This window comes from Rattus norvegicus, chromosome 8, assembly GCF_021556685.1.
Source record: "Rattus norvegicus strain SHRSP/BbbUtx chromosome 8, alternate assembly SHRSP_T2T, whole genome shotgun sequence".
NCBI lineage: Eukaryota > Metazoa > Chordata > Mammalia > Rodentia > Muridae > Rattus > Rattus norvegicus.
Genome location: NC_141541.1, coordinates 114,379,964 through 114,401,043, shown reverse-complemented (window position 1 = coordinate 114,401,043; position 21,080 = coordinate 114,379,964). Strand labels below are relative to the sequence as shown.

The 21,080-nt window shown below is 44.9% G+C and overlaps 1 protein-coding gene across 3 annotated transcripts in view; it reads left to right on the top strand.

Annotated features, from left to right (window-relative positions):
- The window catches only part of Col6a4 (collagen, type VI, alpha 4), a 116,714-nt gene that overhangs the window by 82,887 nt on the left and 12,747 nt on the right, over positions 1 to 21,080 (top strand). For 2 of the 3 annotated variants that reach the window (XM_087562328.1, NM_001412226.1), the window contains 6 exon segments: positions 522 to 584; positions 2,097 to 2,132; positions 3,536 to 3,572; positions 6,200 to 6,211; positions 6,297 to 6,790; positions 19,915 to 20,005. In XM_087562328.1, the coding sequence (XP_087418454.1) occupies positions 522 to 584; positions 2,097 to 2,132; positions 3,536 to 3,572; positions 6,200 to 6,211; positions 6,297 to 6,790; positions 19,915 to 20,005 (733 nt within the window). 3 annotated transcript variants of the gene reach the window in all.

Sequence of the window (21,080 nt, the reverse complement as noted above, 5' to 3'; positions counted from 1 at the left end):
TGCTTGCGGTCACTCTGATCAGTTAACGTCTCCTTGTACTTTCAAATAAAAAAGACAGGCATCGATCCAACCCAGATGATTGGTGCTGTTTTACTTCAAATACCTAGAACACGAGCAGTGAGTCCCTGGCCACCCAAAACCATCCTTGAGACACTGAGGCCCAAAGGTGCTATGGGAATTTTACACAGCCCCTCTGTGTAGACCTTGTGCTTTCTGTTAATCACATGCCCTTGAGACTTAACCTTGAGGGTTAAGTGGTCTTTTATGGCTTTGTGTGGAAGTGTGTGTGTGTGTGTGTGTGTGTGTGTGTGTGTGTGTAACCCATGGACAAGCTGGGGTTAGATAGATAGGTGGGCTAGAAGGGAGTTATCTGGTTCCCATAAAGCCTCACCCCCTCTCCATGGATACATAGTTCACAGGGGCAGACTCATTGGCCTTAGGCATGAAACAGTTTGATGTTTTGGGAAGACCAGTTCTCATAGCCAACAGGGAAGCTTATTCCTTTGGTTTCTTCATTGTAGGGCAGTTCTGGATTTCCTGGGTTTGCTGGAACTCCAGGTGACCAAGGCCCACCAGGAAAAATGGTAATGGGAACCTTTTCCTTTCTTGTTTCCAACCTTGTGCCAAGATGAGTAAGAACTTGATAAGAAGCCTCACTGAAGAAGAAACAAACATCTGGGACATTCAGCAGGTTCAAGGGACCTGGCAAACAGCTTAGCAAACTAATGTCAAACCTACACAGTATTCTAGGTGTCGTTTTTCTCTGAATCCAGAGGTGATCTTGGAGTGACTAGAGGTTTATGGGTCTTCCTGAACGCATAGATTAATACATAAAACTTACCAGAGAATGAGCTTATCAATGCAAACACGATGACCAACACGTAAAGCCGGATGGAAATCCTCATTGAATATTCCATCCATGCTATCTTAACTGAGCTGATGCTGCTACAAGACAGAGGGCTTTTTCGAATACAATGAGACATAGAAAGTCTCGGAAGCTTTGCCCTATGCTCTGCTTTAGAGACAGGGTGGGATAGTTTGCTTCCCTGTGAGAAACCACATCCCCCCACTGCAAGTTGGGGAGGGATTGGTTTATTTGGATTATAGGTTACAATCTGTCATTGAGGGGAGTCAGAGGAGGGACTCAAGACAAGAAGGAACTTGATGGCCAGGACTGAGGCAGAGACCATAGAGGGATGCTGCTTACTGGCTTGCTCCCCTCACCTGGGATGGTAACATTCTAGACCCATCTGTTTAAGGGTGATACTACCCACACTTGGCTGGGACCTCCTTTGTCTGTTGGCAATGAAGAAAATGCCTCACTGACACGTTCATAGGCCAAGCTGAGGTGATTCCTCAATTGAGATTCATCCTTCTGAGATATGCAAAGGGTTTGCATTAAGTTGATAAAAACTAACCAGTGTGTGTCTGTCATTCTGTGAGGCATAACGTATTCATCAGCCAGAAGGGGACATCAGAATATCCCTCACTGGAGTTCAGGGTTTTTACTGGAGAGAATCAACTAAGTAAAAAAAAAAAAAAAAAAACCAATCAGACATCACAGAGGTAGTTCATGGTCATCTGGTGAGGGAGCACAGACTCAGTGGGTTTCAGGACAGTGACCTGCCCAAGGCTACAAGTCACCACCCTGTAGAGTTTAAACAAAGACAGTAACTGTCGAGGCTCCCAGAGGGGCTGGAGCCAGACAGTGGTAATCGGAAGACTTCTGGGAGGTTCCTTCACTATGAGGGCAGAGATGGGGTGGGGATGAGAGGCCTGGAAGAGCAGGAACAGGGGAGATACTGGGACGTACTTTAGAATAGCTTCTGCTAGGACCTGGGCTCTTGAATGGTTTCAAAATTACCTGGTCTTCCAAGAGTCTATGTCCCATCCTCCTGGACTCCCTGGACTCTGAGGTTTGGGCTGTTCCAGTCAGTTACTTTGTCCTCCTTACTGGGCTGAGCAGAACTCAGGGACCAGGAGAGGAGGGCAGCGTATGTGCCATGGTGAGCACTTAGCATCTCCAGTTGCTTATAGAGAAAAAAGTGTTGGGAACCAGAATTCTGCAGTTCTAACTATGTTTCTATTCTATCCAGGGCATCAAGGGCCCAAAAGGCTTGGCAGATAGGACGGTAGGTAAAGACTCCTAATTTGAAAATTCACTCATTTTAGAACATAAATCTTTCTATATCTACAGAGCTAGATTTGTTAATCTTAAAGCTTCTTAATTTTTCCTTTTATAAATTTTGTTAACACTTTAAGTTTATGGAGGTTTCCCCAGAAGTGCCACTATAAAATTAGAATAATATTTTAACCATTAAGTGACACAAAAGAAAATATTGGGGACCTACCTCCTTTCTGAAGAATGCTCTTTTGTAAAGCTAAAAACACTGGTTATAAAGCTATGTATTTTTTTTTAAATTGGGGCTGACTTACAGTTGCTTTTTTTTTTTTTCTTTTCTTTCGGAGCTGGGGACCGAACCCAGGGCCTTGCGCTTGCTAGGCAAGCGCTCTACCACTGAGCTAAATCCCCAACCCCAAGCTATGTATTTTTAATAATGCCAATTCACCGAGTAGCACAGGTTTTCATGTCTTATGGGATACTCCAGAAATAATATCGGCAATGACAAGGAGTACTTTTCTCCCAAGTGCACAGACTGTTAGGTGGGGTTGCAGGAAGTGGAAACAACCAAAGAACAGGAAGTGGCAGGGTCTGAAGTCGAGGGGAGAACAAAGGAGGGACGGGTTTCTAACTTTCCCACCTGCTCCCTAGTTCCCCAAAAGTGACTCTGGGGTTCATTACTTATTAATAAAATATCTAGGCCTAAGGCTTGTTCCCTGACTAGCTCGTAAATTATATTAGACCATTTATACTATTCTATGTCTCCTTGGTTTCATGCGTCCAGCTTCCTCTAAGTTCTGGTAGGGAATCCTCCTACCTGACTATTTCCCAGAATTCCCTGCTCTTGCCAGATGTCCCACCTTTGAATCCTGACTCGGTTTATTGGCCATTAGATGTTTATTGGCAAAAGATGCTTCCACACAGCGCACAAGAAATTATCCCTATAAGGGATAAAAACAAACAAACAAACAAACAAACAAACAAACTAAAGAGGTAGAATTCCAGGGATCGGGCTATGGAGGTATTTGTCTTGGTCGTCATTCTAAAGAAGTCTAGCAAACACTTCTATAAAAATGCATAAATTGACAGCAGTCCCCAGTATTCTCTCCTGAGATTCCTAGATTTCAACCTTCAGCATCAGAGTTGATCCCCTTGATTTACGAGGCAGACTACAAAGTAAAATGGTGTGCCCTACCTACCTATCTCAGTATCCCATCCTTTAAGTGTTTTAAAGTAGTGGCTGGATCTGGAAATAATATTGTTAGGTGGTATGATCAGCTCTGACAGGTTTGTGGTTTTCTGTTACATATTTAAATGCTTCAGCTAGTACACGTCATTACAAGTCAGGACAATGACATCTGCTCTGCATTAAATGCTTATTTCCTCTCCCTGCCTCTCCCCATCTCTCTACAGCCCTGTGAAATTGTTGATTTCGTGCGAGGAAACTGCCGTAAGTTGTTTGGGAGCTGGCGGTGGGGTGTGTGTGGATCAAGGACTAAGGACCTAAGTCACCTGAGGATTTGACTGAGCCTTGGGAAGTGATTTGTCCATCGTAAAAAGATCTTATAGAATGTGCCCGATCTCCCTTTAAGATCTCTTCCTTGGTGGGCTCTGAAGTGAAATGAAATGAAATAGTTTGAAAGGCACACCATCTCAATAGTGAACAAGGTTGGACCCCCCAAATGTAACCATACACACATACCCGTGCACCCGCGTGAAACAGAGCATGGGAAGCCCTGATCTTTTTATTTCAATCAACAATATTCACAATGACCTTTTGAAAAGAAGCCTGTCCTATTTGGTTGTCATTTCCATTGCAGAAATGGAACTCTGAACCATGAGGTCTTAGGTCTGGCTTTGTCACATAACTGGTTGACACTTCGTGCTCTCTTTAAAAAACATTGTGGGCGCTCGCCCCCACAGAGAGCACACACCTCTCCTCGCTGGCGATAGCAAAAGAACACTGAGTTGAAAGCTCTTGTGTAGAAGTTTGGGCTTTCTCCACAACCACTCGCCTTCTTGCTCAACCTTCTGGCTTCTGTCCACCCCCATCCAGCTGCTGTTGAAGGAGAGTCCAGGATCCATTTTGACAGGGGTCACATAGAGTAATGCTATCAGCTTGAGTAGCAAGGAGGAATTGACCATGTAGAAAGTCAAACCCCTTACATCGAGGAGCACCACAGGGTCAGAAGCAAATAGAAAAGCGAGAAAAAAAATATTGGAGATAGAAGCAGCAGAGTCAGGGGAAGGGCTCAGTGCCCTTGCTATGCCATGTGAAGGTTAAAGTTGCTGCTGCCTAATCATTTTTATATATAAGCATGGAGTAATTTTTAGAGAGCTAAATCTAAATGTTTAAAAAAAACCCTTTGAATTGAAAATAGGCAAGAGACATAAAGAGTCAGAGAAGAAAAAAATTACAAATTAACAATGCACCTGTGAGAATATTCACCCTCAGTAGAAATGGAAGATGAATTAAAAGTATGATATGCTCTTTATGGTCCTCAAACTGGAAATATATAAAGCCTGTTACATATACATACATACATACAATATACATATATGTGCATATTTATTTATATAGTTCTGGTCTTTAGAGATAGGGTCTTGCTAATTAAGCTATCTGGTCTGAAACTCTTTATGTATACTGCAGTGGCTTCAGACTTGCCATCCTCCTGCATCAACCTCGCGAGAGCTAGGAATGCAGGCTTGCCCCACCAGGTCGAGGCTTCAAATTGGAAATACTTTTGAAAAGTCAAAATAATCCTTACCACTGATTTGAGGAGAGTATGACTGTGACTTGTGGGACTATAAAATAATGCCCAAAGAGCAACTGGAATGGTCACGTGACGGGCAGACTGTGACGGGCAGACTGTGGTTGGACAGACAGGCACAGATACTTGTACGTGTGTGCTCACACTGAGGGACACTGGCTGAAGAGACCGTAGGGCAGCTACATAGTAGAATATATGACAGCACTTGGCGTTTACCGATAAAAACAGTCCTACCCAGGGTAACAAGATCCAGAGTCAAATATACTTTAAGCTCCAAGTATTACAAAATAAAAGTATTTTTATGTTTGGATACATAGATGGTGAACTAAGGATAATCTTAACTTTTAATGAGCATGTGTTATGCACATATATATGTATACGCACACATACTTCACATAAGATATACATATAATTATATATTATTTATATTTTATGAATATGTATGAGACACACGTAAGATGCAGCTTCAGAATAGCTTGGTGCTTTAGTTGGATTTAATTTTAGTTGAATGCAACCAAAGTCCTCAATGACAATGGGGAAATGTGTCTCTCAGGTCAAAGCTGGGGTCAAATTCTGGGATGTGGCAGAGTCCTGGAGTATGCATTCCAGGGTTCCAGGATGAAGTCTCCTTGTAGTTTCTTATGTGTCATTGTGTGTGTGTGTGTGTGTGTGTGTGTGTGTGTGTGTGTGTGTGTGCATGTGTTAGTTGCTGTATTTCCCAAATTATCTCATGCTGCGAGAAGTTAATCAAGCTTCAGTCATTGAATCTACATTTCATCCAGCCTGGAAAGGAAGGGAGAGAGGGACAGAGGGCAAGGGACAAAGGGCAAAGGGCAAAGGGCAAAGGGCAAAGGGTGCTCTTGCCTCTCCCTTTTAGGCTACTAAATAATGGGTTTCATTAGGATATAAAGATGCTTTTGCAAAGTCTTACCATTTTTCTTAGTCTGTGTTATCCAGAATGCAGTAAGCCAGCTAGCCCAGTGGAAGCGTGACCTTTGTTTCAGACGGCCACATACCCAGTCAGAAATTGCAGTCCTATTATAATGGGGGGAAAATGGGCAAATAGTTGGGGTTTTTCCCATACCAGAGAGGAGTATCTAGAAGGTCATTTGGATTTCTCAAGAGAGGATTTTTCAAAGTGGATATGGTTTGAAACTCCAAATATTTGGGAGACTGAGGCAAGAGGGTTTTACACTCAAGGTCAGCTTCAATGACACAGAGAAAGCTGTCAAACCAAAAAAGTGTATTTTATATTGAAATATAAATTGCCCATATACAGACACTAACAGTGTCTTTTCCCTTCCAGCTTGTTCGATAGGTAAATATCGCACACTGTTTTCATAAGCCCTCACCCGCCTAGCCGCTGCCCCAGACATCTCAAGTCTGTATATCCCCGTGTCAAGGTATTTCCAGATGCCCAGCATTCCCGACGGAAGTGGTCTTTGCCTTGGACATGTCCAACGACGTCTCCCAGTCAGACTTTGAGAGGATGAGAAACATTTTATTATCTCTGTTGATGAAGCTGGAAATGAGTGAGAGCAACTGTCCCACTGGTGCTCGAGTGGCCATTGTTTCCTACAACATGAGGACAGATTATCTAGTGCGCTTGTCAGACCATCGGGGAAAAGCTACCCTTCTACAGGCTGTCAGGAAAATCCCCCTGGAAAGGTCATCTGGGTTCCGAAACCTTGGGGCCACCATGAAGTTTGTGGCTAGACATGTATTCAAACGTGTACGCTCAGGGTTTTTGGTGAGGAAAGTAGCCGTGTTCTTCCAGGTGGGTGGAAATTATGACGCAACCTCTGTCAACACAGCCATGCTGGAGCTCCATGCAGCGAACATTGTCACAGCAGTAGTGACCTTCACAGAGGACCACAACCTCCCAGATGCCCTGCTGGTATGTGAGATGTGGGGAGGGCTGATGGGAAGAGGTGCAAGGCCTCATGGGAAGGGGTGCAAGGGCTGATGGGAAGAGGTCCTGGAGTTAGTCTGGTTTTTACTCCTCTACCAGGGATCACATGAATAGTAAGAGTGGTTCAGGGGAAGAATTCTCCAGAAATTTCTGAATATGGGAGAGATGAGGGAGTCTCAGTATGGACACTCTTGACAGAGCTACTAGAGACCTAACAGGCTCTTAGGAAGCACATGAACTGTGTTAAGGGCCTCACAGATGTTGTTGCATGTAATGCCCTCAAAGCTCTATTAGTTAGGCCTTGGTGCTCTCCACTGCAAGAAAATCAAGGCTTAGAGAAGGTAAGGATATTTTTGTAGTTAGCAGCAGACTACAATCTGCCATTAAGCTTGTGCATTACAGTATGCTAAACTAACACCAGAGATTATCCACTTTGGCATCCTTCCTCCTCCTCCTCCTTCCTCTTACCTGTACAAAACCTTATGTGCCCTTTTAACAACATGGAAAAATGCTTTGCTTTTAAAGCACACACATGAATGGATTGTGTCACACACACACACACACACACACACACACACACAGACAGACACACACACACGTGTATCTACATAGGCATACATGTAAAAGCCAGAGCTCGACCTTGGCTGTCATTCCTCAGAAGCTAATTACCTTGTGATTTGAGACAGTGAGACAGGGTCTCTCACTGTCCCGGAGTTTGCTCAGTAGGCTAGGCTGGCTGGCTAACCAACCCCACTATTCTCCTGACTCCATATCTGCAGTGCTGGGATTTTAGGCTTGTGCCATTATCTGGATTTTTACCTAGTTACTGAGGATCAGAACTCAGGTCTTTGTGCTTACACGGCAAACACTTTGCTGACAGAGCAAGCCCAGATGGATTCTTACCCATTTGACTCCTCTATGACCAGGATGTGATTTAAGATTCAGAGCACCTTTGGTGTTTGTAAATTCTTTCCTTGTTCCTTACCAAGCCATACAGCCCATGGTAACTACCCCACTGACTTTGATCACAAGCAGTTAACTCTTGCATATTCTGAGTCTTGATATAAATGGAATCACCCCTTAGCTAGTCTTTCGTATCTGACTTCTTCCAGCCAACATGTCCAGTCTTGCTCATCCGCATTGTGTGCATGGGTACGTTGCCCCTTATGTCAGTGTGGTGTTTCAATGTGCGTAGAAAGTAGGAGTTGTCCCGATGTCTAGTCTCTAAAGTTTTCTAACTAAAACCTATGCGATACCTGCTCACAGAATTTCTGGGACAGTTCATCAAACTGAAGGTTGATTTTCTTCCACCGTGTGTTTAGCCACGTGACATTGCCGACACTTGACCATTTCTGACCTGGAGAAGTGGATATGTCACCTGGCTCTCCTTCATAACTAATGGATTCAGCTGCACCAGACCACTTCATTTTCTCTTGAGATAGAGTTGTGCAGCAGAACGGCTAGGTGAGAAATTTGGTTGACACGCAGTGCGCGTGTCTAAGAATCAACGCATAAGCTTGTGACGGCTTGCTAACTGCCAGGAAGGATGGGCAGCCATCTCAGGTGGAGGAACAAAGAGAAAATGAAGATACGGAGTTCTTTCTTGTTCTTGCTGCATCCTCTGGCCTGGGATGTCTGGACAGGGCAGGCCGCTGGGGGAAGTTCTCAGTGACTTTCAGAATGCTTTGATAAAGGCAGAGTATAGAGCTAATGACTTGAGGTAGAGATGCAATGGCTTTTTCACTTTCATAGGTGCCGAGGTGCTTATAGGCGCTCTCCTAACAGTTGAACGGTCCGGGTCTCACTTTTCTTGGCTCCGAAATGCAACACTGGGGTCCGAGGACATAGCTCAGTTACTGGGGCAGTTGCCTAGCATGTGTAAAGTCCTGGATTTGATCCTAGCCCCGCATAAACCGAGGAAAGTCGCGCATGTATGTAATCCTAACACTTGGGAGGTAGAGGCAGGGGGGTCAGAAATTTATAGTCACTGTTGGCTACGTAGCAAGTTCAAGACCAACCTGGGCTATGGAAGACACTGTCTCCAAACAACCAAACCAAACTAAACTAAAACAACAAACTACCTGAACCGCAAAAGGCATGGAGAGGGGCATCTGTAGCTCAAATCGTTAGCTTTATTCTCTGCCTTTATCAAAGCATTCTGAAAATTACTGAGATCTTCCCCCAGCGGCCTGCCTTGTCCAGATATCCCAGGCCAGAAGGATGCAGCAAGAACAAGAAAGAACTCCATCCATCTCTTCATTTTCTCTTTGTTTCTCAACCTGAGATGGCTGCCCATCCTTCCTGGCAGTTTGCAAGCCATCACAAGCTTATGTGTTGATTCTTAGACGTATGCACTGTGCTACCGTGTTAAGTAAGCTCCTATCCAGGTATAACTATCAACACATGTATTCCTCAGCCCCTGACATTTCGAAAGCGACACCGTGTGCAGTCACCTCCCCCTGAATGCAGCCCTGTGCTGCTCTCTGACAGGCTGCTGGACAGCTAGTGTTTGCTTCTGGTTGGTAGGTTCATCCTTAGTCATGGCCTGCTCACCTCTTCACGGTGGGCGTGCTTCAGGGTGAAAGCAGGAAATGCTCTGTGGGGTGAAGTTGCCAGCTTGAAGACACTCGACACTCCATGCTGTCTCTTTAGCCTCCCTCCTCTCCATCCCGTGGACATGCTCTTGCCCCAGGCTGCGTGCAGGGAGACAGCTCGGCATTGTGAAAATTTAATGGTTTAGAAAAGATGCTAAACGGTGCTTGTCAGTTCAGATGTGACAGATGACCTTGCTGCTGGTGACACTGGCAAGGAGAGACATCGTCAAAGTGACAACGGCGTCTTCAAGGCCCCTCAGCCCTTGTTCTTCTCCAGTGGGTACACCGCAGCCCTCCCTCGCTCTTTATTCTTCACTTGAGGGCAATCTACTGATGGCAGTGGGGTTTATCTTGTGATTCGTCTTCTGAATGCGTTGCCCAAAGGCTGGCTGACGCGTGTAAGACTTTTTTGTCTTTCACCTCTGAGTTATTGTAATTTTCAGAACAATCCCCAATACAACCTCTGGGCGAATGATGGTAGCTCAAGGTGAAAGGATTACACAAACAGGCACGCTAACTTCTTAGTTCATTAAACACACTTAGAGAGTGTCATGCCTATTGGAAAGTTCTTCTCCTTATCCATGGAGTTGTTTCAGTCCTAAATGAAATGGCGTTATTGCGCCTGAACCCACCCCCGTGCCCGATCCCATTGTCATCGAGGTCTTAACGCCTCAAAACGCAAGTCTTCATCTGATTATCTTCTTAGAGCAAAGAAGCTGAGCGTTAGAGAGAAAGTGCAAGGCTCTGGATTTCATTTTTCTCTCTGAAAAGCCTTGCACAGATTCCCTTGAAATGTCGCCTAGGAAGATAGCTCATGTTTATTGATCCAGCCACCGTTCCAAGCCTTTATTGATTCACTTAATCCTCAGAACCCAATGAGATAGGCAGTATGATGAGCCTGTTCTTCAGACAGTGACACCGAGACACAGCAGTTAAGTGAGTGTTCAAGGTCTGGAGCTCTCGAGAGCCCCAAGGCTTTGAAGTCAAAAGTTAAAAACACTAAACAGAGACCTTCCAGGTTCTCAGTCCTTTCTCTCTTTTAGGGTATTTTATCTCTAGAGTAATATTAGGGGTCCTAGTTTTACTCCTTAGCAAATCCAAAGACTGGAAGGTCCGCAGTCACAGAAGTCCTCTCCCTTCATACATCATCAGCTGTAGAAGATGAAGAAACTGTGTCGTGTGTGTGTGTGTGTGTGTGTGTGTGTGTGTGTGTGTGTGTGTGTGTGTGTATGTGTGAGAGAGGTAGAGAGAGATAGAGAGGTAGAGAGAGAGAGAGAGACTTCAATTTTGATGTAATTTTAGAATTTGTGAAAGTCATATAAAGACATTCGTTTTGTGTATGTGGAGGCCAGCAGTCAACCATGGATGTAGTTCATCCAGAGTTGTCCACCTTGGTTTTGCCCACGTGGTCTCACACTGGGAACTGAAGCTCTTCTCTTGGGCTAAGCTGGCTGGTTAGGGAGGCAGAGGGATCCATCTGTCTTGTTCTTTCTAGCTCTGGGATTACAAACTCACCCCATACCATCATGCCCAGCCTTTCACATGGGAGCTGGGGATCAAAAACCCCCAAGCTTGCGTGGCCTTGAGCTATGTCCCTAGTTCTAGGTACCATTTTTAAATTCTTTACTCTTATAGAGGACTCCCTGTCTAGGGAATGGTGGCACTCATGCCCACAGTAGGCTGAATCTTCCCATATCCATTAACTTAGTTAAGATGCTCCCCCACGGACATACCTGCAGACCAACTCGGCGCAGATGATTCTGTATTAAGACCGTCTTCTGAGGTGATTACAGTTTATGTAAGGTTGATATCTAACCATCACAAGGGCCGTCTAACCCTCACGACTGTCCTACCAGTTACAAATGATAACCTACATTGCTCAGATGAAACGAACGAAGGCAAGAGGAAGAAATGCCTTCTTCTAAGCCACATAGTCCAGGAATTTGCATCCTGAGATGGCATGTTCCCAAGTCCCTCTTTCTCACTGTAGTGTCTTAGGGTTTTACTGCTGTGAAGAGACACCATGACCAAGGCAACTCTTATGAGGACTACGTTTAATTGGGGCTGGCTTACAGGTTCAGAGGTTCAGTCCATTATCATCAAGGCAGGAACATGGTAGCATCCCAGCAGGATTGGTGCAGGAGGAGCTGAGAGTTCTACATCTTCATCTGAAGGCTGCTAGGAGAAGACTGGTTTCCAGGCAGCTAGGAAGAGGGTCAAGCCCACACCCATAGGACACACTTCCTCCAACAAAGCCATACCTACTCCAACAAGGCCACACCTCCTAATAGTGCCATTCCCTGGAGTAGACATACAAACCATCACATTGCACTCCTTGGCCCCCATAAGCTGTTCAAACATAGCATAATGCAAAATACATTTAGTCCAACTTCAAAAGTCCTCAATGTCTGTAGCAGTCCCAACCATGTTAAAAGTCCAAAGTTCAAAGTCTCTTCTGATATCCATCCAATCAATCACTTAACTGTAATCCCCAAAGCAAGTTAGGAAACCAGCTGGGCAAACTCCAAACTCTGCATCTCCATGTCTGATGTCAAAGAGGTCTTCAGATCTCCAGCTCCTTCCCATCTTTGTTGACTGCAACAAAGTTCTTTCTCTTGGGCTGGTTTCATTCCCTGTTAGTAGCTTTCCTCAGCAACTATCCCACGGCTCTGGCATCTTGAACATCTTGGGGTTTCCAAAGCAACTTCAACTTTATAGCTTCTTGCACAATGTCTGGGATCCACACATGATCTGGGCTCTTCTAAAAGATTTGTGTCACATCTTCAGCCCTGCCCTCTGTAGCACTCTAGGCTCTGGCTGACTCCACTCCACTGCTGTTGCTATTCTTGTTGATCATCCCATGACACTGGCATTTCCAGTATACTGGGGTTTTCCACAGCAACTAGACTTCACCAATAGCCTCTCGTAGGCTCTTTTCATGGTGCCAAGCCTCAACTCCTTTGCGTGGCCCCTTCAGTCCTGAGATATCAACTGCAACTGAGGCTGCACCTTTACTGATGGCCTCTGGCCTCTCACAGTGCCAAGCCTCAGCTGCTCTCCATGACCTCTTCACACCTTTAAAACCAGTACCATCTGGGTGACTCTTACACATTACCAAGTACAGCTGCAGCAGGTGGTTAAACCTGGGCTATCTCTGGAACACAGCTTCTTTGTGTTCTCAGAAAATACTTCCCAGATTTCACCTCACTTATGCTATTATATCATCACTAATTTCTTAGCTCCAGATAACCAGCATCAATTGTCCCAGTAGTCCCTTCTGTTTTTGACTCTAAAGCCAGAGCCTTATGACCAAGTTCTGTTGCTTGCTTGAGCTGAAACATGGCTGGCTCCCTTGTTCTATAACACTAACACCAGCTTTCTGTTTTCCAACTCCTTCACTGCCTAAGCTTGGCTGTCCTAGAACTTGCTCTTTAGATTGACTTTGAACTCAGAGATCTGCAGACCTGTCTCCTTAGTGCTAGGATTAAAGATGTGGTCCACTACAACTGGATTTAAGTTTTACTTAGAACTTTCTGTGTACCAGGCGGGCCTTGAACTCAGAGATCTACTTGCTTCTGTCTCCTGGAATTAAAGGAGTGTACCATTTTACCAGAGCCTAAGCTTTTCATGGCCACTATGTCTCAAGATCCAGATCAAGAGGCCTTGTCTTTCATTTCTGGATTGTAGTTTATTCCAGATGAAGAGTTCAAGTAAAAACCATAACTCAGTAATAATAATGCCTAATATAACTATTTCCTGTTCAATGGCAAACACATAAATAATAAGCTTAGCCGGTTGGGATCTTGCCACAAAGTCACCACTTCCTTAATCTGTTTATCTCCTTGAACACAGGATTCAGCTCCATTCCACTTCCTGGTGCTCCTTTAATACTCGAACCGTATGTTTATATTTTTCCTCTCTCAGCTTTCTATGCTTGTTTAAAATGCTCTTCCTGAGACCTGACCAGAGAACAAAGTCTATGATGGGCATTTCTGGGACTTCCTTTGTCAGTGCAATTAATCTGAGTCTCCTCATCTTAGCCTCAGGAAGACTCTTCACAAAAGGGCAAAAAGCAGCCACTTTCTTCACCAAAATGTGGCCACATATTAAAATTCTTCTCCTTTGAAGCCTTAAGAGCTAGGCTTCCACAGTTCAAAGCACTCTCACAACGAAATCTTCCATATTCCTACTAGGATGGCCCATTATGCTCCGCTTAAAGCACTCCACTTCTTTCCAAATCCAAAGTCCTCAAATTCACATTTTTTTCCAAACAAAAGTGTGGTCAGGCCTATTACAGCAACACCTGAGTCCCTAGTACCAACTTCTTGTCTTAGTTAGGATTTTACTGCTGTGAACAGACACTGTGACTAAAGCAACTCTTATAAAGGACAGCATTTAATAGGGCTGGCTTACAGGCTCAGAGGTTCAGTCCATTATTAACAAGGCAGGAACATGGCAGCATCCAGGCAGACATGGTTCAGGAGGAGCAGAGATGTCTACATTTTCATTTAAAGACTGCTAAGAGAAGAGGGTCAAGTCCACATTCATAGAACACTCTTTCTCCAACAAGGCCACGTCTCCAAATAGTGCCACTCCCTGGGCCCAACATACAAACCATCACATCTTATCCGAGTTTTGACTCCTAGTGTTTCTAGGGAGTACAGCGAGAGTGGGTTGCTTGGTTGCCTTCGGTGGCACTATGATAGTTTAGAGGAGCCAAAGCTCTATCCAAGCTCCTCAGGCCAGCCACAGGGTAGATGGTGGCTGTGTCCTTTCTCTCTTCCTCTGGCCTCTTAACGTTCTCACTCCCACCGTTTCTTCCTCTTTTCCGAGCCCTTACCCCAGCTCAGTGCCAGATAGTTTGTAAACTCCTTAGAGTCTAGTCAGCTCCAACCCTTTCCAAGGTAAACCTCCCTCCCTAGGACTTGCTTCTACCCTCCCAGTCTGTTTTTGTTTTTTCAGGCCAAGAGCCTCCCCCATCTCAGTCCCAGGAATGAACATTCGCTTTTGGCCTCTGGCAGCTGAGCACAACAGCTGAAGCCTTAAGTTAAAGCCTGGGAGTCTCCAAGACGAGGGTTCATGGGAAGGTCTTTAGTATGGGGTGGGTAGGATGCGGATGAGGTTTGAGTGTTGTTCTTGAGACGTTCTGCCAGCAAAGAATGTCTGTGCAAACCCATGGGTATGTGTAGTCTCTGCCTGTCTTAACCACTAAGTTGGGATGGAAAGATAGGAAACATCAGAGGTGACGTGAAACGGAAGGGAGCCCCTCAGCCTGGGATCTAGTTTGCCTTTCCCGCAGAGTAAGCGTCAGGAAACTTCCACACAACTGGTCAAACCGCAAGTGTCTACAGAAATCATTTCTGTTTCTTTAAAACAAGACATTTCTTTTTTTTTTTTTTTTTTTTTTTTTGGTTCTTTTTTTCGGAGCTGGGGACCGAACCCAGGGCCTTGCGCTTCCTAGGTAAGCGCTCTAACCGCTGAGCTAAATCCCCAGCCCCAAAACAAGACATTTCAAATGAGAACATTACAATGAATGAGCAAACTATGCCTATTTGGGGTCAGGATGTTTGTAAATTTGAGTTCACTCTATCAGCATTTATCTCTTATCCCTAAATCTCTCTCTCTCTCTCTCTCTCTCTCTCTCTCTCTCTCTCTCTCTCTCTCTCTCTCTGTGTGTGTGTGTGTGTGTGTGTGTTTGTGTAGTATATTCCTGTAGCCAGACTTCTTTGGCTACTTTGTGGTTTCTTCTTTCTTCTACCTTTTCAACTCTCTAACACTAGATAGGACAGAAAAAAAGAGAGGAATTGGGCATCAGTATCCTTAAACTACTTCCTGCTCATTAGGGGTGCCAAGTTCCTTGTGGCAAGTTTGAACTTCAACATTAGGAGCTCTAATTTCTTCTTGTTGTTTCTTCTTTGTACATGACTACTTAATAAGCCACAACCAACAGCAACCAACCACCAACCCACACCTCTCAGGGCCCTAGCATTTATATCTCCCTCTGAAGAGGTCCCAGAATTTCAAACATTACACAATCACAGAAGCTGTGCAGCTGGTAAAGTCATGCCCCTGCTAGAGCATGAGGCAAATCATAGTCAGCTGCTGTGGATAGTCTGAAGCAACCCAATATCCCATACCTGGGATTAAAATTAGAACCTGGTCTTATAATATTTCTATGTTTTTAAGGAAACCAAAATTCTCACTACCTATGCCCATGTGGGTGAGAGCACTCACAGTCAGAAGAAGACATTGAGTGTCCTTCTCTGTCACTCTCTTCTTTATTCCTTTGAGACAGGGTCTCTCTTGGAACCTGGAGGTAGCTGACAAGCAGCCAGCCTGAGAGATCCTCTTACCTTTGGCTCATCGAGACACTGGGGGAACAGGAGTGTGTCGTGTGGCTACTCTGTTTTTTTTTTTTCCCCATGATTCTTGGGGATTTGAACTCAGGTTCTCATGCTTGCATGGTAAGCACTCTTACCTATTGAGCCATCTTCCTAGCCCCTTATTCTTTTTTTTCCCCATCTTTATTAACTTGAGTATTTCTTATTTACATTTCGATTGTTATTCCCCTTCCCAGTTTCCGGGCCAACATCCCTCTAACCCCTCCCCGTCCCCTTCTCTATGGGTGTTCCCCTCCCCTTCCTCCCCCCCATTACCGCCCTCCCCCCAACAATCACGTTCACTGGGGGTTCAGTCTTGGCAGGACCAAGGGCTTCCCCTTCCACTGGTGCTCTTACTAGGCTATTCATTGCTACCTATGAGGTCGGAGTCCAGGGTCAGTCCATGTATAGTCTTTGGGTAGTGGCTTAGTCCCTGGAAGCTCTGGTTGGTTGGCATTGTTGTTCATATGGGGTCTGGAGCCCCTAGCCCCTTATTCTTAAATATTAAACAGTACATTTCACCACATTAAACCACCTTATAATTTTATTCACAGAAGGAAATCCTGTGTGTGTGTGTGTGTGTGTGTGTGTGTGTGTGTCTGTTGTGTACATGCAGGTTCGCCTGTATGAGGATAACCTTGGCCAATCCTTAGGTGTCACTCACCTTTTCTTGTGAGGCAGGGTATCTTATAAGCTTGGAATTTGCCTAGTAAGCTAGCCTAGCTGGCTGTTGAGCCCCAGGGATCAGTTTGTCCTTGCCTCCAAATGCTGGGATCATAAGTCTGGGCCAACTATGCTCTTTTCTTTTTCCCTGTGGGTTCTGGGGAATTAGACTCTGCTCTCATGCTTACAGAGAAACCACTCTGTGACTGAGCTGTCTCCCAGCCCACATTAGGAAACTCTCCAAGGTAAGAAAACTAAGTACACCAACTTAAACAGACTTTAAATCTCATTTAAAATTTTAAGATTTGCTTAATGTTTACACTCAGTCTTAGCCAGAAGTCTGAGAAAGGGTCAATGGCTTAACCTTTAATTCTTGTTGTAGATTACATCCTTGGAGGAGTGGACACAGTTCTCTAAGGGTAAAGATACCAAAGCAGTTCCCTCTCTCAGGAACCCCACACCCGGGGCCTTGGGACTATTTCTATCACTTTCCTGTATTCTCTCTAAATACTTAATCATTCTAACTTGTCCTGAAATCCTTTTCTGTGGCAGAGTCAGGAATCCCACTTTAACCATAACCCTAAGGGGGACTTGCATTCCTGGGGCTGCTGTTGGCTCTGTTGACTGTGCCTCCCCACTGGGGCAAACATGACTGGATGTTTAGGGTTGTAAGGACTTCAAAGGTGCAGATTCTAGTGATGGTTGATTTCAGCTTGCCTTTGAGGTCCTCCAGTCCCCCTGCTTTGATGTGGATACATTCTCAGCAGGAAGCAATGGGCTTAGTGTTCTCTCTTCACACTGGTGACCATCACACATTCTCTCTCTGCTTCTGCTTGAGTTCCATGGCTTTGGAAAGTTATTAATAAAACCCCATACAGATGTATCTGCGGCAAGTCATAGCTTCCCTGTGGACTCCCGATGCATTTTGTTCTTTGTTACCACAATTATTTTGCAAGGAGAGTGCAGGCGTCAAGTTGGATCCTGAAATTATTGTTCCCAAGAAAAGTTAAAAAGTGAAGCTTGTATATCTAAGTCAAATTTTGATTGAATTTGGCCTCTGAGATGCTCACAGCATAAGGCCTCATGTATTGTCCTGAACAGATGTGGACACAGATGACAGTAACTTAGGACCAGGCTGTTCTGGCATAGAACCCAGATGTACCTACTTCTATCCTAAAACTGTCCCCAAGGAGACTGAAGGCAGATATCTCTCTGCGGCTGCATTGCCATAAAGGGCAGATCAAAGATTATAACCCAGATTCTCTACGATCTAAACGCTTGGCCTAGAACTTTCCCCTGGAGCCACCTCTAAAATGGAGGAGCATGGATTTGTACAGATGTAGGGTGAATGTCTACATTTGTCTGAAGTATTTCATTACTTTAAAACTTCATTTAAAGGTTGTCTTTTATATATAGCTTCAGCCATACTTTCTGTGATTTAAAAGTAGTTGTATACCAATTTAACATATCCCTACAAGGCTTCGGTAATGCTCTTAGGGTTCTCCCGGCTTCTCATTTCTCCTGGCCCGCTACCCTGGATCCTGGTCCCAAAAGCTTCAAAATCTCCTCCCGTGACTTCCAGTAAGACGACAACATGCCACATTCCTGTTTGCAACGGTTTAATCTGGAGTGATAAATTGGGTACATTTGGCTAGTCCGTGCTTAGATCTGTTGGCCATTTGGAAGAGATTTGATTGATGAGTGTTAGCAACTCTGTTCTCAAGAAGACTGTGTTAGTGTCTCCCATGTGTCATGGAGCCCCACGGCTCAGATATGTGGAACATCTGCACATTGGAGGTGGGTATTCTGTAGTGCACAAGAAATGGACCAGTGAGTAGAGTTCAGCTAGGAAGCCATTGTCCAGCTCTGAGTCTTGGTACAAGCTATCCCTCACACTAGAAGGCTACCACTACTGCTTTGCCTGTTAAATTGCCCTCCTTATGCTCTGAAAAGTGACAAATGTCATTGCTTACATCAACACCTTCCCTTGAAATGACACTCCTCTTCCTGAGTTCCTAAAACATATCCGTCTATCAGAATCCTTTCATTCTTGCAGATCTTCTGTCTGTCTTTCCACAAGTGAAGGCATGGCCCTGTCACATTTCTGTCCTCTATATGGCTTGTGGGGAGGACTTTTAGATAGTAGCTACTGGTCAGCTTCCTTACAACTTGATGTTCTTGCCCTGTGAAGAATGAGAGAGGATGCGATTTTGCCTTTCTCAGATTTTCATCCTTTTGTTTTTGGTCTGTGTGTTACATTACTATAAACAGATGTCAATTCTTCATATTTCTTTCCTCATTAAGATGTTTCCTTCAAGTGAGTTGGCTTTGAAAGGCAGTGACAGAGAGAGCGATGAACTCTGTAAAGAGTCTATGGCACAGAAAGTTCTTTTCCAGAGTAACCCTTGATGGTCTGTCTTCCTGAGAGCTCTCAGGACATCTTCATGGTCTGGCCACCTCACTACCTAGAGGAGTGCTAAGAGTTGGCTTGTTCTGGCCAGGAGCATGAAGGGGGAGGAGCAGACCCTCAGTGGGGCTCCACCTTTTGTGCTTTGATAGGGAGAGGGTAAAAAGATGAACCTGAATAAGTTTAGACCCCTGCAGATTTGCAGACCCCACCTCAGTGTTTGAGAGGAAGGACTGGAGAGCATTTCTAGCTTTCATCATGAGGTAGAAGTCTCAGAACCAGTGTTAGTCAGGCCTGGCTAACTGTGGAACCCAGCCTGAATGCTGTGATGTGAATGTAGTCCTTACATAAGATGGTGGGGCAGGGCATGTTCTTCTGTATATAGCCACTTCAGGACCCTGGCTTTTTCTAGCAGTGGCCCCATTATACTTTAGGGGATCAAGCCCCTTTCTTCTCCATCCTTTAAATCTGGCTGGCGAAGGTAGGAGAGGGAGCAAGGGAATACAATGCATGCCCTGGAGTGACGTGAATCATTTTTACCTACATTCCATTAACCAAGCCACAGTCATTGGTAGGAACTCATTGCAAAGGAGGCTGGGAAATGTAGTCTGGTTGTGCCTCTTAAGAAGAAGACACCTCGAAGGTGTTCTAGGGACCTTGTTGTATTTGCTGTTATTATTCATATTTTGTCTTTAATCCTTGTTGTTAGTTATTATACTAATCATGATCAGAGAGGTATATGAAAGAGATAAACAGATCTCCCCATTCACCGACGGACTCTTCCTTCTTACCTGCTAGTTATTATGCCCCAGTCCCAATTACCAGGAATATTCTACAGGTATTTCCTTTACGGCGTCTATCTCTTTCCCTCTGAACATTACAGAACTTCCTCCTTGTACACAGTATGTGTCCCTTTAGAGCTAGGACCCTACATTGTGTTGCACAATGTCAAACTATGTCTACATATTTATTTATGTAACTGGGTATTTCCTTAAAAGCCACAAAGACACTGACTTGGAATTTGAGCCATCTGGTCATGAATTTGTGTGCGTATGTTTGAACTAGGTGGATGGACTCAACACCTTTCACTTGTTTACCTGGGAGACGGAGCACCAGCAGGATGTGGAACGCCTGGTCAGCTGTACTCTCTGCTACGGTAAGAGCTAGGACAGCGCTTCTAATCCAACCGAGGGCTTGAGACTGGATGAGTAAATTGCCAGCCACAGGCTAGACCTGCCCTTCGGACACTCATTAGCTTGGCAAGCACAGTGTGTTAGAATCTGGGAATTCTTATTAAATGCAGATTTTCAGTTTTTCTTAGGAAGTCGGCATTATTCTGAGAGACACAAACACTACATTCCTGAGTGACCACAGACTAGAGAGGATACGTGACTCCTCATGAGTCAAGTGATTGTTGTGCCCCACAGTGCCCCCCTTCCCTGTCCCCTTTGGCATACTCTGATACATTCTGTTCAGTGCTTCAGAGTTCCCGTATATGTGTGAGTGTGAGCGTCATCCTTTAGTGTTACTTTGTATGATGGGTGGTCACTGAACCCACTGAGTAGAGTCCTGGATCCTAGATTAGGGATCTACTTCCAGTTGGTCGTGAGATCCGCCCTCTAGCTCCACAGCTGCTCACCAGCTTGTGTCAGCCAGCACTCTCTGCAGAAACGCATGCGTGCTTACCTGGGAGGCATCCTCATGCATGCCCACTGAGGTGAACCAGCCTTGCTAACTGAGAACCCAGGCCAGAGTGGTTGAACTCCCACAAGGAGATGGTCAGTCACTGGCGGGAGAGAGAAGGCAGGTTCAGGAACGGCTATGTGTGGACCATGCTGTGGCTAAGAAGCTACAGTCACACACACCGTCTCCTGGGGCACAATGGTCTCTCCTTGAACCCCAGTTCCTCTTCTGTAGAACCTCATGAGTGTTCCTTGAGACCTTACTGTGCATTAGGCTTGTTCTGAGCACTACACATATGAACTCATTTTTTTTTTTTTTTGGTTCTTTTTTTCGGAGCTGGGGACCGAACCCAGGGCCTTGTGCTTCCTAGGCAAGCACTCTACCACTGAGCTAAATCCCCAACCCCCGAATTTTTAAAAAAAATGTAAACATCAAAGCCAAGTGCATTTTTAATATTTTTAAATTAAGCGAATGTGTGTCCTAGAGGTCAGTGGTGTCAGATTTTCCCTGGAGCTAGCGTTGCAGGTGGTTGTGAGCCGCTGCCTGTG